This window comes from Plectrocnemia conspersa, unplaced genomic scaffold, assembly GCF_051122295.1.
Source record: "Plectrocnemia conspersa isolate PC_06_02 unplaced genomic scaffold, ASM5112229v1 ptg000005l, whole genome shotgun sequence".
NCBI lineage: Eukaryota > Metazoa > Arthropoda > Insecta > Trichoptera > Polycentropodidae > Plectrocnemia > Plectrocnemia conspersa.
The window spans coordinates 31,108,412-31,128,556 of record NW_028277169.1 but is presented as its reverse complement, the minus strand read 5'-3'; the positions used below and the strand labels follow the sequence as shown (position 1 = coordinate 31,128,556).

Below are 20,145 nucleotides of genomic sequence, written 5' to 3'. Positions count from 1 at the left end.
ATTAATATTTATTTTTCAGCTATGTACATTCTTATATTTTGTTATAAATGGATTTCTTTACTAATTGAAAAACTTCTCTTTATGTTATCAAATTTCTCCTGTAATCTTTTGTGCGTTTTTGCGCGGTCCCTTCGCCGATTAAACTTTTCAGACGCCCCTAACTTTTTCATTAATCGAATCTCGAGCTGTTTTACTTTTCAATTTTAATCTTGGGATGTCTTTTTTTTGTTGTATACATTATATAAATTAAGTTGCCACTTCATGTCGACTTGGACTCTTCGCATATTTTTTTCTCTCATGTCTGCAAAAATCGATGAACACAACTTTACGATACAAAGATACGCCCCTAGGGAATCTAGACGCAGTCTCGTGTCAATTTTCGCTCAAAGAACTTTTATGATCTAAAAAGCTCATAGGAGATCGTACCGTACTGAAAAATACTCGCTTTTCACTAGTAAATTTCGTCGGAACGAGACTTTAGTTACTTTAGTGTATTGAAACAATGTCGTTGTTGAGGTGCTTGTTTGTTCAAGGTTAATGGTTTGAAAATATGGTGTAGAAATTTATATTTAAAAGTAGTAATACGTTTTATCTTTTATAACCCTAGTATGCAAAACTATTTTTAATTTTAGTTATTTCAAATGGAATTTATGTTGCGTCTTTTTTACTTTGAAACTGGAAAACTGTATTTATGTATATACCAGCTAAATAATATGCATTTTGACTATTAGCATAGATTTTATAATTTTCGAGATATGATTTATTCCCGTTTATAGTGTGTGTATGTCCAGTTTTGTTTGTGGCGTACGTAGTCGTTATTTATAGTGTTAGTTTATTATTTGTGCTTTTCGTCTTCCGCCTTTGAAATGTCGTTGATGTGTATTTCCCATGGAGACTGGTGGCTTGCAGCAAACGGAGCCCGAGGGACCTGTGTCTGGGGCCGTGGGCGCTGTCGGAGCGTGCGCCGTCGTCGGCGCTGTGTCTGAAGCTTCTGTGACCGGAGCCGGTGCGACGCCCGGAGTCACAAACCTGGTAGCGGTAGGGGCCAATGCGCAGGCCGCCGCCGACAAAGCTCTGTGTCAACCGAAGCGATTACATGTCTCCAATATACCCTTCAGGTTTAGAGATCCTGACCTTAGAACAATGTTTGGAGTGAGTATACAAACTATGTCCTTATATGTCTTATTAGATTGTTCAAAGACTCACATTATTAATGTTTGTTATCATCAATTTATTTGTAGCATTTTGAACAATCTTATACATATAAAGATGATTAGAAATCGTATGTTTATATCGCATCTATCTAATGTTTGCTATGCTTTATTTTCAGCAATACGGGACTATTCTTGATGTAGAGATAATATTTAATGAACGAGGCTCGAAGGTAGGAATCAAACTATTTTTACATCTTACATTTTGAGATATTATTAATTGATATAAAATGATGATTTTATTATTAGACATTGGGCTCTCTGCAAAAAATGTTGTCAAAATTAAATCTTTGATGTTATTTCCACTTTGCTTTTGAAACGTTTCGTCGACAACATTTCGTGCAGAGTGTCGTTTCTTGATTAGCTATATCACCGAATTCACTCTGCAAATGTTTCTTGCGAAAGCACCGACGAGAAAACTTTTCATACATACATACACAGTTGTCAGTTAGCTTCGTATTTCATGTTGTTTGTTACTTTTTAATTTATTTGGTTCGGTTCAAGTTAAATTAAAAATATATATAAATTATAAACTCGACGTGTTTTTGAAACATGTGCAGCAGTCAATGAGAGAGATACATCATATAGATTTCAAACAGTTTTGATTTGACACACAATAAACAAAGATAAAGTAAATTTTTTATAAATGTGCTCAAATTATGTGACGAGGACATGCTTTTGTGTAAAGCCGTATTCGGCATTATAACTTTATTAATTTTATTTATTTATATATTATACATATTAATTTATTGTTAAAAGATAGATTGTCAAAGACATGTCTTCCAGATCTTATGATAATATATGAATAGTTTTTAATTTAAATTTTATTTATTTGTACTTCAAATATACATATGCTATAACTCCACATTTTTACATATATATATATATTTTTATAAAAGCCATTGATATATTATTAATAAATTTCTTATTTATATATATGTGTGTAAATACATTACAATTACTGAAAAAAATACTTCCTTTTTTTACAATATCCGCTTAACGAGTTACATTAGCAATTTTTTGTGATTTCCCGTTTTATATATATAATTTTTGTTATATTGTTATATTTTCTCACTATCCGATTAGAGTAATTTCAAATATTGTCAATATTGATTGGACTGTTTTTGCTTAATGTGACCGCTTTCCTTGTGAAACATATTTTGATAATTCACCTTAGTAGTCCATTTTCCTCTGTTAATACGATACATAATATTTATTTGTATTATTTTTCAAAAATTTCATTACACTGTCATACAGTGTCAGATGCCTCGTCTACGCCACTTCACTTATATACACCATTCTTTATGACAATGTTTTTAGTTTGTTTGTATATCTTAAATTAATAGGTGTATATGTATATATTAATATATAGATTGTTGAATCATGAACAGATAGTGTTATCAGATGGCACAAGTCTCTCTGCTTATTTGTTGAAAAGCTTTCTATCATGTATTTGCTCCTTCCTATCCGTCGATTAGATTTATCATTATATTATTATAAATCAATAACAAACTATCTTAAGTGTTTCAAAATGTTTATGATGAAATCAACTTAATCACTGTATGTCTAATTAACAAAAAAGCTATATATTTTGTTATTTATTCAAACATCTATTTATAATATGTTTATTTTTATCGACTAACCTTAGATTTGTTTAGACTTTGCTTACATCGAATAACTTTGTTGTTTTAGATACAAGCTTAACGCAAATAATGTAATTATTATTATTATTATTATTTTATATTTGTTTTGTATACTTATCGTTTTGATGTATGTACACAATGTCGTAACTTGCGAAAAGTTTTTGAAATGCATTTCATACTTCACGCTGATTATCTGAGTGTTGATTTTTTAACGTTCTAATAGAAAAGTTTTCAATGAAAGAGAGATCATTATAAAAATGAGGCATTTTACACTGCTGATGTTATTCTTTTGCATAATTATTAAAAGCAAACATTGAATTTTGCGTATTGATTGGGGTTTTTGCACATTAGTTATTGAATGTTTAATTTGTGTTTTTTTCTTCTATATATTATATATATATATATATTTATATATTTTGTTATAGCTTTTCAACTTATATGACGTGACGTGCGATCACTGCAAAAATTTTGTGATATTTGAAAATTGAATAAACACTAAATCTAACAACACCTACACAACTCCCGTGATCCTTTTATTTGTGATAGAATTTATTTGTATGTTTTTTAAATTTTAAATTATTATTTTGTTGTTATAATAGGACAGACCGTTGTCCGCCTTAGTGATTTGTGGAAGTATTTTTTTTATTAACCCACACTCGATAAGCAGATAATTTTTACTGACATTAATATTAATAATTAATATTCACCTTGTTCTGCTATTAGCGTCTAATTGTTCTGTAGAGCCTCTATGTGGGTGATAATATTGTCGAATTTATTTTTCTATAGATTGTCTACTAAAAAAACAATGTTATTATGGGTTATTGTGTAAAGTGTAATCTGTCAAAATTTAAATTTTTGACCCTTTATTTTATAAGCAGGTTCAAAATTATTTTTATCTTCTTAAAAAATGTGTGTGTGATTAGTTATGCATTAAAGCCATTCTAGTACTCAGATACTCAGAGGCACGTTTTATACATATATTATAGATACGTTAATTACTATAAAAAGAATACATACATATTATTTGATATTTGTAATGTGGATCGATTTTTATTTATTGTTAAATGTAGTACATTATATATACATATATATAACTTTGGCACCCGAATTTTGTACATATTTGAATGTGGCTTTGGATCACAGCTTCTGTAGTATCAACTCTTGGCAAATGACCTGTTTAATTGTTATTATTGCGAATACATACTTCCGCTCGTCGTCGCTGTCGTTTAAACCAAAGATTATATGTTTGGTACAAAGAGGAAGTGCTTTTATACGTATATAAACTTTGCGGTCATGCTATAATTAATCATTATCACTTTTCTGTCTCTGATGATATTTATAATATAGTTTTGAACTAGCTGCTTAAATTATGACGTTGTGTTAAAATTTTATATAGATGGTAAGTTGCCGACGAGTAAAACGATGAGATGCGTCCGATTGCCAAGATGAGAAAGATGTTCGAATACGAGAAAAAAGAATAAAAGAAAACTAGTAATCATCCCTATCGTATAAATACTATAAGCCACTCGGACAGATACTATTAGATCTATGATTTTGTATTTGCCGACAGAGTCCACTATCATTATATTTCGCTTTTGATTATAATTGTGTTTTATATATTATATATATATATAGTAATTTTTTATGATATGTGACAGTTGTATTTTGAATGAATTGAGTAAAAATTTTGTCTTTAGCGATCTTGTACTATTTCAAAATTGTCTTGATCTGCCCCCACTTGAGTGATACATATATATTTTCCTTAGTGTTTACATTTGTCTGCTTAAGATTTATATATATAGAGACATACATGCTTGAAATGTCATCTGGTTGTTGTGTTTATTGGAGAAAATGCGGTAGTTGACATAGTGTACATATTTTATATATTGTGTTTGTGTTCGGGTTGTTTTTATTGTCGTGTCTAGTTTGGGTAAATTTGGAGCTATATTAATCTTCTATAGCTTAAGAGCTTTATTAATAAGGTCTTCGTAGAAGAATTATACAAATAGATAAAGATGTTTTTGCATAATTTTTGTACAAGCATAAAATATAATTATTTAATAAATTATTATAGAAACTTATTTTTTGCCTATTGATGTGAAGAATACGAGGTACTTAATTCCTGTTATCGATTGTTTTATAAATTAAAGTGTCATGCGTGTGGTGATAGAGACAGGCCGTCTATGATTTACACCATTCGCGAGGCGATCTGTCACCTCTTTTAGTTTATGCAACTCTAACACATATTAAAAATTGTAATTATGATGATAATTGTCTGATTTGGTATATTGGAGTATGAAAACGATTGCCGAAAATCATACGCGCTTAACAATATGAATAATTTTTTTCTTTTGGTGCGCTGATTGCTACAAATTGGCCTGAAATAGATATGACGGCAAACACATTCCGTATATTTACATATTATATTACATAGAAGATTCCAGATGCTTTTTTTTATATCTAAATAAGAATGTTTGTAAATGGTGGACTCTCGTCATTTAATAGGACTGTCTTATTATTATTATTATTATATATAGTACGTCGGGGAAAGCACCTTGTTTTATCATTTGTTTAATGTGTTTAGATCTCAAATGCTTTATTATACAATGTAACGTACGCTCAAAGTGCAATTTCTGAATACATGAAACCTCTCCGATACAATATGCGATGCATACATGTTAATTTTTGTTGCACGTTGTTTTTGAGCGACGCTGTTTTTAATGCATGTTTTGTCTGTCTTGCATGCAGGGATTCGGTTTTGTAACATTCGCAAATAGTGGTGATGCGGAGCGCGCACGAGAGAGACTTCACGGCACCGTGGTTGAGGGCAGAAAGATAGAGGTGTGCATGATCTCTATGATTTACCATCTGTGGTAGCACTTAACTTGTAACAAAAAAACCTCCCGCTCCCGACCCTGTTCCCTTCTGCTCTGTAGACACACCGTGCCAGCGTTGTTGATATGATTCATTACCAAAGATCATTTTTTTTTGCTTTTCTTTTCACATTCTTTATTTATTATTAAATTCCTACTAATGTTTTATGGGCTGCAAATTTTTCATTATGTAATTTTTTGACTTTTTTGTGATTATATTTACTCTATATATATATATTTGTATAACCGAAGGTTTGGTTTACTACAGACTGCAGAACTATCCCTTTGCCCCAACACCTACTGAAACTTATCCCGCCCGTTGTATTAGTCGGAATCGCCGCGCGTACAGATCGATATTTTTTATTAGTTAAAATAGTAATTGAGAGCGATTCTGACTGATTCAACCACATATTTTTTTAGTTTTATGTATTTTTAAGCGTTGGTATGAATATCCGATCCATTCGGATCGGATATTCACATCAATGCGATGTTAATTTTAAGTCTTCAAAAATATATCATATTTTTGTGTTATCCCTTCACTCTCTAGACGGCTAAATTAAAGTGCCGATGATAAAAAGGTTGTGAGAGAGAGAGAGATTGTAGAACAAACTTTAACCACCTGGATGGAAGTGAGGTAAGATCTGTGAGCTCTCATGAAGTTACATTATAATTGTTAAAGAAATAACTTAAAAAAAAAAACAATATTAATTTCATTGATATATTACAATTAATAATGAATAATACGACTACTTAAAAATATAGCATAGTTCATTTTCAGTTATCATTATTTAAAGAAGAGATAAATTTAAATCGTAAATGAAGACTAAATCAGATTTGCATCAATTGAAGAACTTATTTTCATTTTAGTTACAATTATTTTTCATACATTAGTTTTATTATTATTATTATCTTGCTACAAAATAATAAGTATAAAGTAATTATTTTGAAGAAAAATATACGTTACATAACATTGAAAAACAAAAAATAAAACTTATATTTTTGTAGCAATGCTGCCAACATTTCATAAACGATACTTATAAAATTAAATTATTTTATACTGAATCATACATTTTTTTAAATTGAGATCAATATAATGTTTATGAAATGATGGTCAAATATTTTTTTAGAATAATTAGTATAATTGAACTTATATACTGCAAACTTCCAATACAATATAATAACACACTTTTTGTATGCGTTAGGTCAATAATGCGACGGCGCGAGTACAAACTAAGAAACCGACGACAGTTCCAAATGGTAAGCATTTTATCTTATACCATTGTCACCGACATAATCTTGAAGCTATCGTTCATTTTTAAAAAATGCGTAGAGTCTTGTTATACAAACTTATTCTCATTTCATTCAATCAGTAATACTGACTAGGAACCGGTCAGTTTCTGGATTGGGTGAGGAACGTTTTCTCATTTCATGTTTTGTATCTATACACACGTAGACGTGACGAATGGCTCTGATCCGTTCTTATCTTCTTCTCTAAACAACTCTACTGATCGTTCACACATCCTTCCGTGGCTGATTAGTTTGCTCGATACACGTGTCTGCTTCGTTTAGTGTGCGCGTGCGTGAGATTTACAATGTCTTATGTGTGTAGTAGGAGAATTACACTAATGTGCATAAACTGAGAAGAGATCTTTACGTCCGCTTGTAAATGAAAAACTATTGACTCGCAACAAACAAATATGAAAGATCTCGTCTCAACAAATAGTCAGTAAATGTTCTTAGTAAACGATTTTTACCCATATAAGCTTTGAATATATTATTTTAAGTATTTAATGTATATGAATCCCGAATTGAAATTGTCGTTAGAAGTAATTAATTCCAACCTAACCTTTTCCGTTTGTTTCAGTGTGCGTTCAGTGGCCAGAAGGTATGTTTCGACGTTGTCGCGTTCAATTATTACAAAACGTTAATCTAATATGTACGTTCGTATAAATGAATTTATACGTGCGTACATATGTGTTACAATAATATACATCTGCTAGTAAAATGGTTATGGAAATAGGCATATTTGATTGGAATATTGATGGCATGTTAATTTCCTTTTTTTTTACTTTATTTTATTTTTGAGTGACTCTGCCATTGAATGCAAGTAATAAATTTTTGTTATCACAGTAAACGCTGCCATTTGTCTTTTATATCTACATAATGTGTATGTACATATCGCACACCCTCTTCAAAAGTGACACAACTCAAGTGTTTTACAAAAAAAAAAAAATAGCAAAATTTAACAATTCATAATTTGAGATGTGTCACTTTTTAATTAATGTATGACGATTAAAGTAAAACTTATGTAATGAAAATAATACATCTGTAAATATTATTAAAATATATTTAATTATCTTGCCTAACAACTCTCGATTGATGCCAAAGATGCATATTCAAAATGGAAATAAATGAATTGAAGCAAGCCTAATTCTATGCTTTGATTAGTTTATTTTATTAGATATTTATTAGAAATTTTCTATAGCACCATATTTTATTAGTGCAATATCAACCATACATAACAGTGCAACGTTCGGAGTCGGAGCGGTAACAATCTTTATGAATATGCATCTAAGTTTTACTGTTAATTTTTCGGCATTACGTTGTTGATTGTCTTCTTTACTGACCATTGTCATTTATAAAAAACACCACTCGAGTGCTGCAGCGTCAATCCGGGAATTAAATCGCAACACTGTGTATTCAGATTCATCTTTGATTTTAATTTGACGGTATATTAAAAATTAAACAGCAATGCAGTAAATTAATTCACTCCCTTATTCGACACATGTTCGAATATCCTTCGATATTCAATGTCACTTTTGAAGAGGGATTATGATATGGATGTACAATAATCAGTGTGTATTTTTAATTTATTTAATAATAACAACAGTACCGATTTTTAAATTAATGAAATAATCAGAGTCAATTATTGCCAATAGATATTTAGCTCATCGTCATCAATGATTTTTTAATTTAGGTTTTTCATAACTCAATATTTATTTATGCTAATTTATAAGCTAGAAGTAAGTCTAATAAATGTGTTTTTGATCGTTACGTATTATAGTCTTTTTAGCTGATTTAAAATAGAATACGTGACTTTCAAAAACTCATGCTACCTGTATTTTCAAAACTGTCAATTAAAAAGAAACGCCCCAGTAAGATATAAAACAAAAAATATGATCACAGTTGTACATTGTATGTTTTTTTTTTTTTGTTAATAATTAGTCGTTAAATTATGTGAGTCAGTATGTGAGTGGGTGGTTGTGTGTCAGTAGGATTGCGAGTCTCTGGCGTGACGTGGCCATGGCTCGCGCCCCCGTCCCCCGCGGCGCCCTCAATAGTGCTCACCCCGAGGCACGCCGCCCAGCGCAGGAGGTATCGCCAACCCGCCCTTTAACGCAGCATCCCTTTTAAATAAAAACAGACATCTTTGTTTTTCTTTGTAGTTGTTTTCTAATTTTTATATACATATATATATATATTATCATCACACCAATCGTGTAACTGTCGCTCGGGATTGCACAAGTTTTCCTGTGTACTATTTTTCATATTTGTCTAACTGATCTAACAAATATATATATTTTGCCTATTTTAGATTCACACTGCAAGATGTGATTTTAAGGGTAATACGTTGGCGTATGACATTCTCCGTCGTTTCTGTAGACTGTCTACGTATAAGCAATAAAATTACACTGGTCAATGACTTTATCTTTTGGGCGAAGAATTACAAAATTTCAAAGAGTTTCGAGTTTATATATATATAAATTTATATATATGATTTAGTTGTCCAGTGTCGATGATGTCGGCGACGGTTTACGTCGTAACGCTAATTTGTTACCTTTGATGTCGTTGGTTTATTTTAATATAATCTAATAGCTTTGTGTGCACGATTTGGCGGAGACTAGCATTTTTTTTATTACATATATAATACGTCTCGTTTTATTTATATTTTTTAATATTTACTATACATACATACAATACAAAAAAGCATGATAGGTGATGGGCGATGCGTGACGCTTTCTCTGTAATTTTGGTTTAACCGAGTGCAGCTGTGGCCGTTCGTTTAGTGACATGACATGAAGGTAGTGACATTTTGCATTTTGTATGTGTGTGTTGTGCATGTAGCGGCGGCCCTGAGAGGGGTGGCCGTACAGCGAGGGCGGCACGTGCCGTTAGGACGTGCAGCAGCCGCTGCTGCCCTCGCGCACTTTCCCGCCTCCCCCGGCGCTGCTCCCTCCCCTGCTGTTCCAGTCTCACAGGCCACGGCTGCCGCGTTTGCCCGCCACACTGCTCCGTTGGCCGCAGCTTTGCATCCTTATTCACAGTAAGTACACGCTCACACGTAACAACTTTTTAATCACACTATCATCTTCATCCGATCACATTGTGCGCCATTCAATAACGTCTAACTTTAATTTCCACAAATAATTATATATTCTATGAACGTAACAGGTTGTCTCATATTTGATGTAAAAGATATATTTGTTTGACACAAAAGTGGCAAATGTCACTAATTTATACTATTCACAAGTTAAATTATAAATATTTTCTAATGACATCTATGTTCATTTCGTCAAATAAATATGTATAGAATTTAACCCCACAGGTCACATTCTCCCCAAATTAAATATAAAACCATAAATAGTAATTTATTACTATTATAGCATTCATTTGATAATCAAATAATCAAAATTTACTGTGGATATTATAAAACACATTATTCCATTCCCGCGTTTTCGCGTGATAGCAAAATTTTTGTGTCAGTCTGTTCATCCATAATAATCTCAAGCTTTTAAAAATATCTTGCGAACGTAATATAGATTTAATTATTTTAATAATTAAATCTATATTACGTTCTATAATATTTTAAATGTGTTGTAATTTTTTGCTTTTCACACTTAACAAATCTTAGATAGGAAAAGCAGTGTAAATCACAAATTTTAATGGGAAACCGTTTTTAATTTATATAAAAAGAAAAAGTTGACATTTTTAACTTAATGCGTTAAATATTGCATGAAGTTAGTTGCGAGTGATATATTGAATAGTTTATTAATGGTTGTAAACTTGATTCATTTTATTTATTTGCAGTTTTTTATTATTATAGCTTACTCTTTGATTTTATAATATTTAGGTTTAAATTAATAATAATTAATGCAGAATTAATCTTTCTGTTTTTAAACATAGTTTTAATAGTATATAAATAAAAAATATTATTAGGGTTTTTTTCTCATTTCAGTTATAACATCGTAAAATTTGCAAAATTAAAACGTGATTTTTTTTGTTTACACGTTTTTTTTATAGATATGTTAATAAGTAAAGATTAACAATCTTGTAGTAAAAAAAGCATTTTCCGGATTTAAGAGTTAATTTTAATTTCATATTCACAAAAGTCACAAAAAATGTCAGTGTCTATATATTTTTAATTAATTAAAGTACTTGCCAACATCATAATTTAAGAATTAACTCTTTAGTTGCCGAAATACAATATATTTAGCAAGAATTGCCAGATTCAAAACGTGATCATTAAAGAAATAATTTGTAACACTTAGCCGACAGTAAAATGATTCCGTATTTATTTTTTTGGCATACTTTGAATTATTAAATAAATTTAATTTGACCCATATTAGCACTGTTTTAACCCACCGACGATTGAAATTTAAGATGCTATTCAGTTTCTTCGTAAATATCATTATTTTTTCTTTTAATTTTGCATTGTGTGAAAAAAAAACATTTTCTTTATTATGTAACACAAAAGCCTCGGTAACTAAAGAGTTAAATAAAATAAATTCTATTAAAAAAATTCAATATGAGACAACTTATTTATTGATTGGCGCACAGTCGAAATATGAGTCATTATGTTATAAATTATTTCTATTATGTTTTTTTTATTGTTATTATTTAAATTATGCAGATGATTCGGGAGGCACAATGCAGTCATTATATATTTTGTTAACTTTTCAGATATTTTATTAACAAGTAATTTAAAAATCGTCCTTATTCACTACTCTGCAGTATGGTTTTCATTCTTCCATCTTCAATTATAAACAAAATTAATAAAAAAACATTCTATCACCTGTTACCAAGATCAAACAGGAATCATTCGATTCATATATTTACTAAAAGCATCCACCAAGTTTTAAACTTTCAGCATAAGGTTAGATTTTTTTCATTTCATATTTTTAATTATCATCCTCATCATGTCATCATAAATCATTGTCATTATTTATATCACATATACACCACACTTTTTTTGTGTAATTTTTGTGATTAATATAAATATTCGATGTGCATGAAACTGTTGAAACATATCGATTATAGTTAAATGTTAATATAACTACACAAGTTTGTAAATATGTATTTTTATTAATCAACACGTAAACTAATGTTTTAAGCATGCGATTTGGAATGTTGTGTAGACTTTTTTACTCTTGATATTTCACACTTGTACATATGTGTAAATTCGGTTTTTTGCTCTATATATTTTAATACTAATCGAGCTTTTTTATCTTGATCGGCTTACGATTTTAACGCATTCGTAATGATGTTGTTTTATTGATATTTTTATATATATATCTTTGAGAATAGGGATGTTTTAATTTCGCGTTTATAAATCTTTATTATTATTATTAAATATTTTTACTTCATTTTTTAAAGCTTATCCTTGTTTTCATATACAGATGAAAAATCATTAGAAGATCATTGCATCTATAGAAAAAATATTATGAAGACTTTCAACTGCAGAGGGTGATACGATATAAGAAGCACCTTTTAAATTTTTAATTAATTTAGTTATTAATAAATACGATAGTTTTAAATTTGAAGTAGGTAATGTAATTCTGCAAAGGTATGCTTGATTAAATTATTTATATATTTTTTTCAATATCGTTCAATTTCTAATTCTAAATAATTTTCAGTTCTCAGTTGTTGATTAAATTTAAATAATTATAGTTACGTGTGTATACTTAATTTTAAATACAACCGTAAGTTTTTGCTTCTATTGACAAAATTTAAGATGATCTCTTTCGCCGACTAGTCCAATCGCTCAAATCGTAATTGCTTGTTTTTCTATCTACAGTGTGTACTATGACCCGTACTTGGCAGCTGCTGCGGCTGACCCCAGCTATAGATTACAGGTAAAGAAATTGATTAAACACCTAGATCCCTTTATATGTGAATATCACCGTTTCGTACAGAAATTTTAGACTAGTTTACGCTTGATAACATAACGTCCACGTCCATATCATGCGTGAGTGTGTGTATGATTTTTTTTTATTATGAAATTATTTTAATTTTATTTTAATGCATAATAATAAAGACAGTCTAAAATAAAGATAAATGATATACACATATACATTTTATATGTTTTATATAATAATATTTTTTTTATTACTATATAAATACATTTTTTTATACATATATAATATAATCGTTTTGATAAGTACATATGGGTGAAAAAAAATTCGAAGCATAATAATTCTTGTTCCAGGCCGCCAAGCCCGTCGTGGAGGTAAAGCCGTCAACTAAAATTTGTTTGCTAATGCTTTCTTTTTTTAATCATGCTTACTTACCTGTAGATATTGTACTTGTGCCACGGTTATGTGTTTATATATTATCAAAGTATTGTACGAGTTATCCCGCTACCATATACATAGCTACATTATTATATATAATAAAATACCTAATGTATTGGCAAAAGCTGCACACTTCCGTACACTTTCCGTATATTTACAAAATATATACTTTTCTTGGTGGAGTTGTGATTAATCGTGGGAGCTTCCCGATGACAATGGACCTATTTGTGCTTTTTATTGTATATCTATCGTATTCGGTGGTTCACATGTTTTACGTATTGTCGTGACTAATTTTTTTATCTACCACTTATCGGATGCATCGACTGCAGTGGCACATCTGAAATGTAATGAGACAAGAAACAAGTAGTTATATACGTGTATATGTATATTTATATATACATCATAGTTGTGTTTAATACGTGACGGGTGTCTCGAAATGCTTTTTGGAGGTTTCGGAATCTACAATATTCACGTTCTGAAACGTATGCGCATTTTTGAAGCACTTCTACGTATGCATATTATATTATAGTCTAATAGTAGTACTGTGAGAATACTAACATTTAACATATAATATATATATCACGCATATAGTTTTTTGGCAATATTGTAATTTTTTGGATGACTTCTTATTGCCGTTGTGTTGTTAGTCGTATTTATATAGACACGGGTCGATTATGGTAAAAATCACTCAGCAAATAGGTTAACATAGATTCACCATTTTTTTCTGGTTAAATAAACTCATAAAAATGATTTATAACAAAAAAAAATAGACTGTTGTACTTTTATTTTATTTTTTAATATTAAATTGCTGCATAAGTTACAGATGTATTCAAATTAAGTTGCTGTATCTGTGGCGTCTAGAATCAATATCAGACATGTCATTTTTATGGTATCTTTACTATATTATAATATTATATAATCAGACAAAATTTGATTCAATATATTTTTAAAAGTTGTATGTGTTCCAATGAAAGTTATATCAAACTCACATTTTGGTCACGTGATCAGCAATTATTTTATGGCGTCACTAGTTGTTATCTCGATTGTTTCCACTTTGCAGTTCCATTATTACATACGTTAAAAATAAAATATAATTTTAAATAATTTAATTAATTAATTATTTCAAGTAGTATTTATATTTTTTATTGATCAAATATTACGACTATTTAAAATAAATTTAGACGCATAGCCAAAATATTGGCTTTTTGTTAGCCCAACTAAAGCCAATTAATTGGCTCCTATCGGTGATAGACATAAAATTATTTATATGTTTATTTAAGATTCATTTACTAAATTAATAAGAAAATAACATAAAAAAAAACTTTCATGTCACTAATTTTCAGCATTTATATAATATACAATAATGAGGAAAAATACTTTTTTCATACTAATTAATCAAAATGAAATTACATTAGTTTTACTACGACTCTCTTATTAAAATATGAGTTTTGAGCTATACTCTTAATTGCATGCACTCTAGAATTATTTTTTTGAATGACCAATGTTTTTTCTTGCACTCAAGATATATTTGATATTAATTATAGAAGTCACAAAAAATAATCACGAAGGGACGTTATTTATGTAGCAACCTAATATTAATAAAATAAAGCACAAACAATAGTGTATTAAATACGCGACTATCTAATTTAACAAAAATAAACTGTTAATTTCTCGGTGTTAAATGATTATATTTTTACTTCTTGCATCTTTACACTTTTTTGTTAATGAGTCAGATATTCGGCATTTGAGTTATTGTTATAAATGTTGTTTTTTTAATAAATATAATATACAAATTTTCTCCTCAATCACTTCTCTTGTGTAAAATACACTAATTTTATAACAAGATATAAAAGAAAATACTTAATGCATGTCGTATTTATCGAAAGATATTGCTTCGTTCATTATATTTGTTTTTTTGGAACTCTTTAATTATCATACATTATATATACAACTATATACGAAAAGCATGCCTTTGATTAGACAAAAAAAAAACAATGCGTTGTTATACCTCTTTTTATATATAAATATCTTCGATTGGCTATGGAAGTTAGTTCAGCTTATTTCAGACCGTGTTGTGTGTTATCCTATGTGTCGGTTGAGTTGTGCTGTTCTTTTCGTTTGTGGAGAACAAATATATAGTACGTGAAAATTATCGTCGTTTTTCGTGAGTATGTTTCAATTAATACGTAACAAATCAGCTAGGAGGTATAGTCGTTACAATAATACGGACGAATCTAAACTAACAACGTATGAAAAATGATTGAACGATAGATCAAAACCTTAACATCGATCGAAAGGTTTTCTTAACACATATACTTCTGCATGTACAAAACTTTATGACTGGATAGTACGATGATGAATAAAATCAGATATCACGCATTATAATTAATTATATATATTATATAAAGGTGAGGCTTAAATATTGCTAGAATGTAAAAATGTGAATATCTCGGGTGTTTTTCATTTTATACTATGTATTAATTATGTTATTATGAGGACATATTCTTAACCAAATTTTAGACTAGATAATTATGGATTTTTATATAAGTCAAGTTTACAAAATATTCTGTCTTAAAAAGTTCTTACACACACTCCTATTTATTAATATGAATTTGTTTCCATATAGGTTTTATTTTACTTGTCACTTGAATTCAGAAAAATCTACGAATTAGACTTATGTCATACTGAACTGAATGCTCTTGCTTTATTTATTGGGATATTGTAAACAATTTATATGTATTGCAATATTGTAAGTATAGGTGTACAAATCTTAAGTATTATGTAACAAATATAATACAATTTTTGGTTAATTAGAAAGAGGAATAGCAGAGTTATTCACATTTATTTTTATACCAATATTCACACCTCACTTTAAATACGTCAAAGAGTATTAGGTCACATTATAATATTATGGTTGTACTACATAAAAAATATATACAAAAAATCCTTTGACTAGGTATTCTCGGCTTATGTCTCATTCAGATTATATTGCGGTTCTCCCGGAACTTTAAAATGTTCATTTCATATATAAATTATATTTTTTTTGAATACAGACTTATTTTTAAAATTTATACAAAACTATTAGTAAGTGTCAGGCGTGAATGAATGTATATGTGCACACGTAGTGTTGTGTATCTCGATACTAAAAATTTATGCTAAACAGGCAGCTGCAGCTGCTGCGGCAGCTTCTTCGCCTCTGATAAAGTCGCCGTTGACTTCGACACACGCCGGATTGGCAGCGGCTAACTTCGCCGTTGCGAGAGCAGCTTACAGCGCAGCGGCAGCTCAACCCGTAGCGAGCTACGCAGCTGTAGCTGGGTAATTATTATTATCAAAGTACCTAACGAGTATATCGAAATTCTCTTATATCCGAAATTAATGTATGTTTATTATATATTTTACAGATATGCACGAGATTACGCAGATCCTTACCTTAGTCACGGTATAGGTCCAGTTGCTGGTTATGGGGTATGTATAGCTTGAATAGTTGACTAGAATATGTGTTATAAAGTGTTTTGGGTGTATATTTGAATATGCTCACCATCGTAAGATCGTTAAAACTTATTTGGGTTAGTTTATATACATCAAACATTTTTGACCATAAGCATTTTTTTTAATAGTAGATAATAAATTACATTCAGTGACAGATGGTCAGCATAATGGTCATTATCAATATGTTTTAAGGCTTTAGGGGGTGAGAACCCTAGGGGTGATTGACCTCGTGGCCAATGAGACTCAATGTGGAATCTAGTAAGACTCCTTCGCGTTCCTATATACATATAAATAGATTCGTTGGGAGTTATTTATGGGGTGTTCACTGTTTTGATTAACAACTTAGGTGCAAGCAAGACATAAGATATTTCTAAAATAAATAATTTATTGCCCACTTATATTCATAAATGATATTTTTTTTATTTAAATGTCGTTCTATAATTTTATTCTGAAATATTCTATTTTATTTTAACCATTTGCTATTTATTTTGACCATGAAAAAATATAATTGCAACCATTCATTATTTTAATTCTGATCCTCCTATATTTTTATTCTGACCGTATGCTTTTTTTATTCTAACCGTTTGATAGGATCTGACTTGTATTCTGGCTAAAATTGATTTAAATTCTGACCAATTAATTTGTTGCCATAAAAAATTCCAGTTACACTACATATATGCTTTGTGAGTTTCAACTCGAGCAAAGTAAAAGTGCTCTTATAAATCACCTAAGGTTAATTTCAAACCACGACAACATTCGCTCGCACCTTTCGAAGATGACCACAGAAAAAATCAATGCACTTTCTCAGAAACTTCTTCCTCACATTTCATCTTTTTATATTCCTACGACAATTTTTAAATAAAAAATTATCCACCAAAAATATATGTATATAAAAAAACGAAGTTGAAGCATATCCTGCTTCGAAAATTGCATTATTTTTCGAATTAAAAGAAGAAGAAAATTTATGCACAAAAAACTACCATTCATTTGTTTATATTGCATCTTTATTTTTAATTAAATTATTTTCATCCGTCATACAATTGACCATGATAGAAGCATTCATCACTGTAAATTCAATTGAGTGGCTGTCCTAAGGCGAAAGCTAAGAAATTCAATATGTTTGAATGCCGCCACAACTGCGTTCCATTGCACAGTTTTTTTGTGAATATCAATTGTTTAGCGCCATAATAGGGCTATTAACATTGAGGGTTAATTTCTGCTGTGAGAAATTAAAAACTCAATTAGATTATTGGTAGCTTCTTCTTCATTTACTTCTCGTCGATTTAGCCAAATCAAAAACAGAGGCAGAATACATTCTTAGAACAACCAGAGTAGATAATTATTTTAATTTTATTCCGATAACAAATATCAAAATTATAAGAATAAAAATGCATGCTACCGAATTGCCTATGATTAAACAGAGTTATCTTGTCTTCGTGGCAAAAATCTTGTAATTCTTTTACAATTAGTATATTGTGTAAACTTCAATGATTAATATATTTTTATTTTTATCGTTTCAGGCCACCGTATACAGAAGCGGTTACAACAGATTCGCTCCATATTGACTTCCTTATATGCCAAATGTAAAAAATATCCATGACTAAATAACGAAAATTAATTACATAAGTTAATTCGTCGAACTACTATTTTCATCTATAAAGATGCTTGTTGTATTATGAGAAAGAGTATATTTTAAATATATTTAATATACATGGTACAAATAATTCAACAGAACATGGAGGTTATCCAACTGAGGCTTTAACCAATAATTAAAAAAGTAAAATTCATTTTTTTAATTTACTGTATACGGTTGATGCAGTATCTTCGCTGGATCACCGTCGTCATCATCATTTTTTTTATGTTTCATTGTGATTTATTAACAACTGAGATTGCGTCAACTGTAAATCTTTTTATACCAAAGTGATTACTAATTATTATACATATTAATTTGTAAAGAAGACTAATATCGTACACATTCAATGTCGAGTCGGCAGCTAGGTGACGATGCGCTAATTTATTGTAATGTGTAAATTCTCTCAAATTGAATATTTTATTAGTACTTTGATTTAGATTTAGGCAAATTTGCAAATAGTCTTAATGGAGTATAGCGTTATTTTATTTTATTTTTCGGGTTATGATTTTTTTATTATTCAAAGTATAAAGCAGTTAACGGATGGATGTAAATTGAAAAGCTGTTTCGTCTAGCGCTGTTCGTCTAAATTGTTCCGTATATTATTTTTTTGCAGTCCATAACATAGTCGTAGATTTACAAATTAAATATCTGTCCCTGCGTTTAGGGGCTTGACATATCGGCTCTTGTATTACATAGTGAATAGGTTATAAATGATATATTTGTAATTATACCCAGTCTTTTTATATATACTTTTCAATGTGAGTCATTTTAGGCTACTATAGATTTTCCAGGGAAACAGCAAATTGCTAATCATCGCTACTTTTTTTAAATATATCGCAACTGTTTTATTTCTTTTTTTTTAGTTGTAATTTACCATTATTTTACTTATATATACATATATATATATATACATACATACGCATATATTATTATGTAATGAATACCAAATAATTCTTTTAATATGAATTTCATTGATTATGTTGTATTGTTGATTAGCCTGGAGTTACGATCCTTGAAATTAGAATGAAATGAAATAAACTTGGCATTCACGATAAATTTTGTAATATAGTTTATCATACGAACAATACGTGAAATGAACAAATTTGTAAAATACTCATAAGAGTGAATTTAATGGAATAACTTGTCTCTCTACGGACAACTGTATATAACGTTAGAAATTAAAGTTAATATTTGTTGTTCAGTAATATATTTTAGTGATTTTTTTAATAATATAAATTGATGATACGTATCAATACTCATCGTTGTGAAATTACCATTTTTTTAATATTGCATTTTGTTGCATAAAGCTGATTATATTGTGTATTATATTATATAGTATGTTCAATAAGAAATTAATTATATATATAATATTTATATATTTATACATACATAAATATATAGACAATTGATTGTGCGTATAGTTTATTAAATATACACAATCCTTTTGTTGTGCTTCTATTATAAAAGGATTGATAATTTTGTATTATTTAATATTTTATAAACAATATGACGATCAATTGCTTTGTAATAAATGGATGTTACATTTAAAGGTAGCTTATGTATATCGTATATTTTTATCAACAGCTAAACAATAATATTTTTAATAAATTCGATATTTAATAGCCTCTTTTAAATTGATCGCACAATATTAATTTAATAAAATATTTTTTCAACGGCTACCTGAAATTGCATCATCTGTACATATGTGTATGTATACGTATA

At 29.4% G+C, this 20,145-nt stretch overlaps 1 protein-coding gene across 26 annotated transcripts in view; it reads left to right on the top strand.

The window, feature by feature from the left end:
- Positions 1-19,341, top strand: part of Rbfox1 (RNA-binding Fox protein 1) — a 229,747-nt gene extending 210,406 nt beyond the window's left edge. For 6 of the 26 annotated variants that reach the window (XM_088187019.1, XM_088187017.1, XM_088187021.1 and 3 more), the window contains 11 exons: positions 895-1,152; positions 1,331-1,384; positions 5,603-5,695; positions 6,930-6,984; positions 7,592-7,612; positions 9,853-10,051; positions 12,803-12,860; positions 13,214-13,234; positions 16,462-16,616; positions 16,703-16,766; positions 18,311-18,635. In XM_088187019.1, coding sequence (XP_088043145.1) covers positions 895-1,152; positions 1,331-1,384; positions 5,603-5,695; positions 6,930-6,984; positions 7,592-7,612; positions 9,853-10,051; positions 12,803-12,860; positions 13,214-13,234; positions 16,462-16,616; positions 16,703-16,766; positions 18,311-18,355 — 1,023 coding nt within the window. In that variant the 3' untranslated portion in view covers positions 18,356-18,635. Of the gene's footprint in view, positions 1-894; positions 1,153-1,330; positions 1,385-3,279; positions 3,892-4,250; positions 4,419-5,602; positions 5,696-6,929; positions 6,985-7,591; positions 8,897-9,002; positions 9,268-9,852; positions 10,052-12,802; positions 12,861-13,213; positions 13,235-16,461; positions 16,617-16,702; positions 16,767-18,310 lie in introns of those variants that run through there. The other 20 variants (XM_088187012.1, XM_088187009.1, XM_088187032.1 and 17 more) reach the window with 17 other exon arrangements.
- The last annotated feature ends 804 nt before the right edge of the window (positions 19,342-20,145 follow it).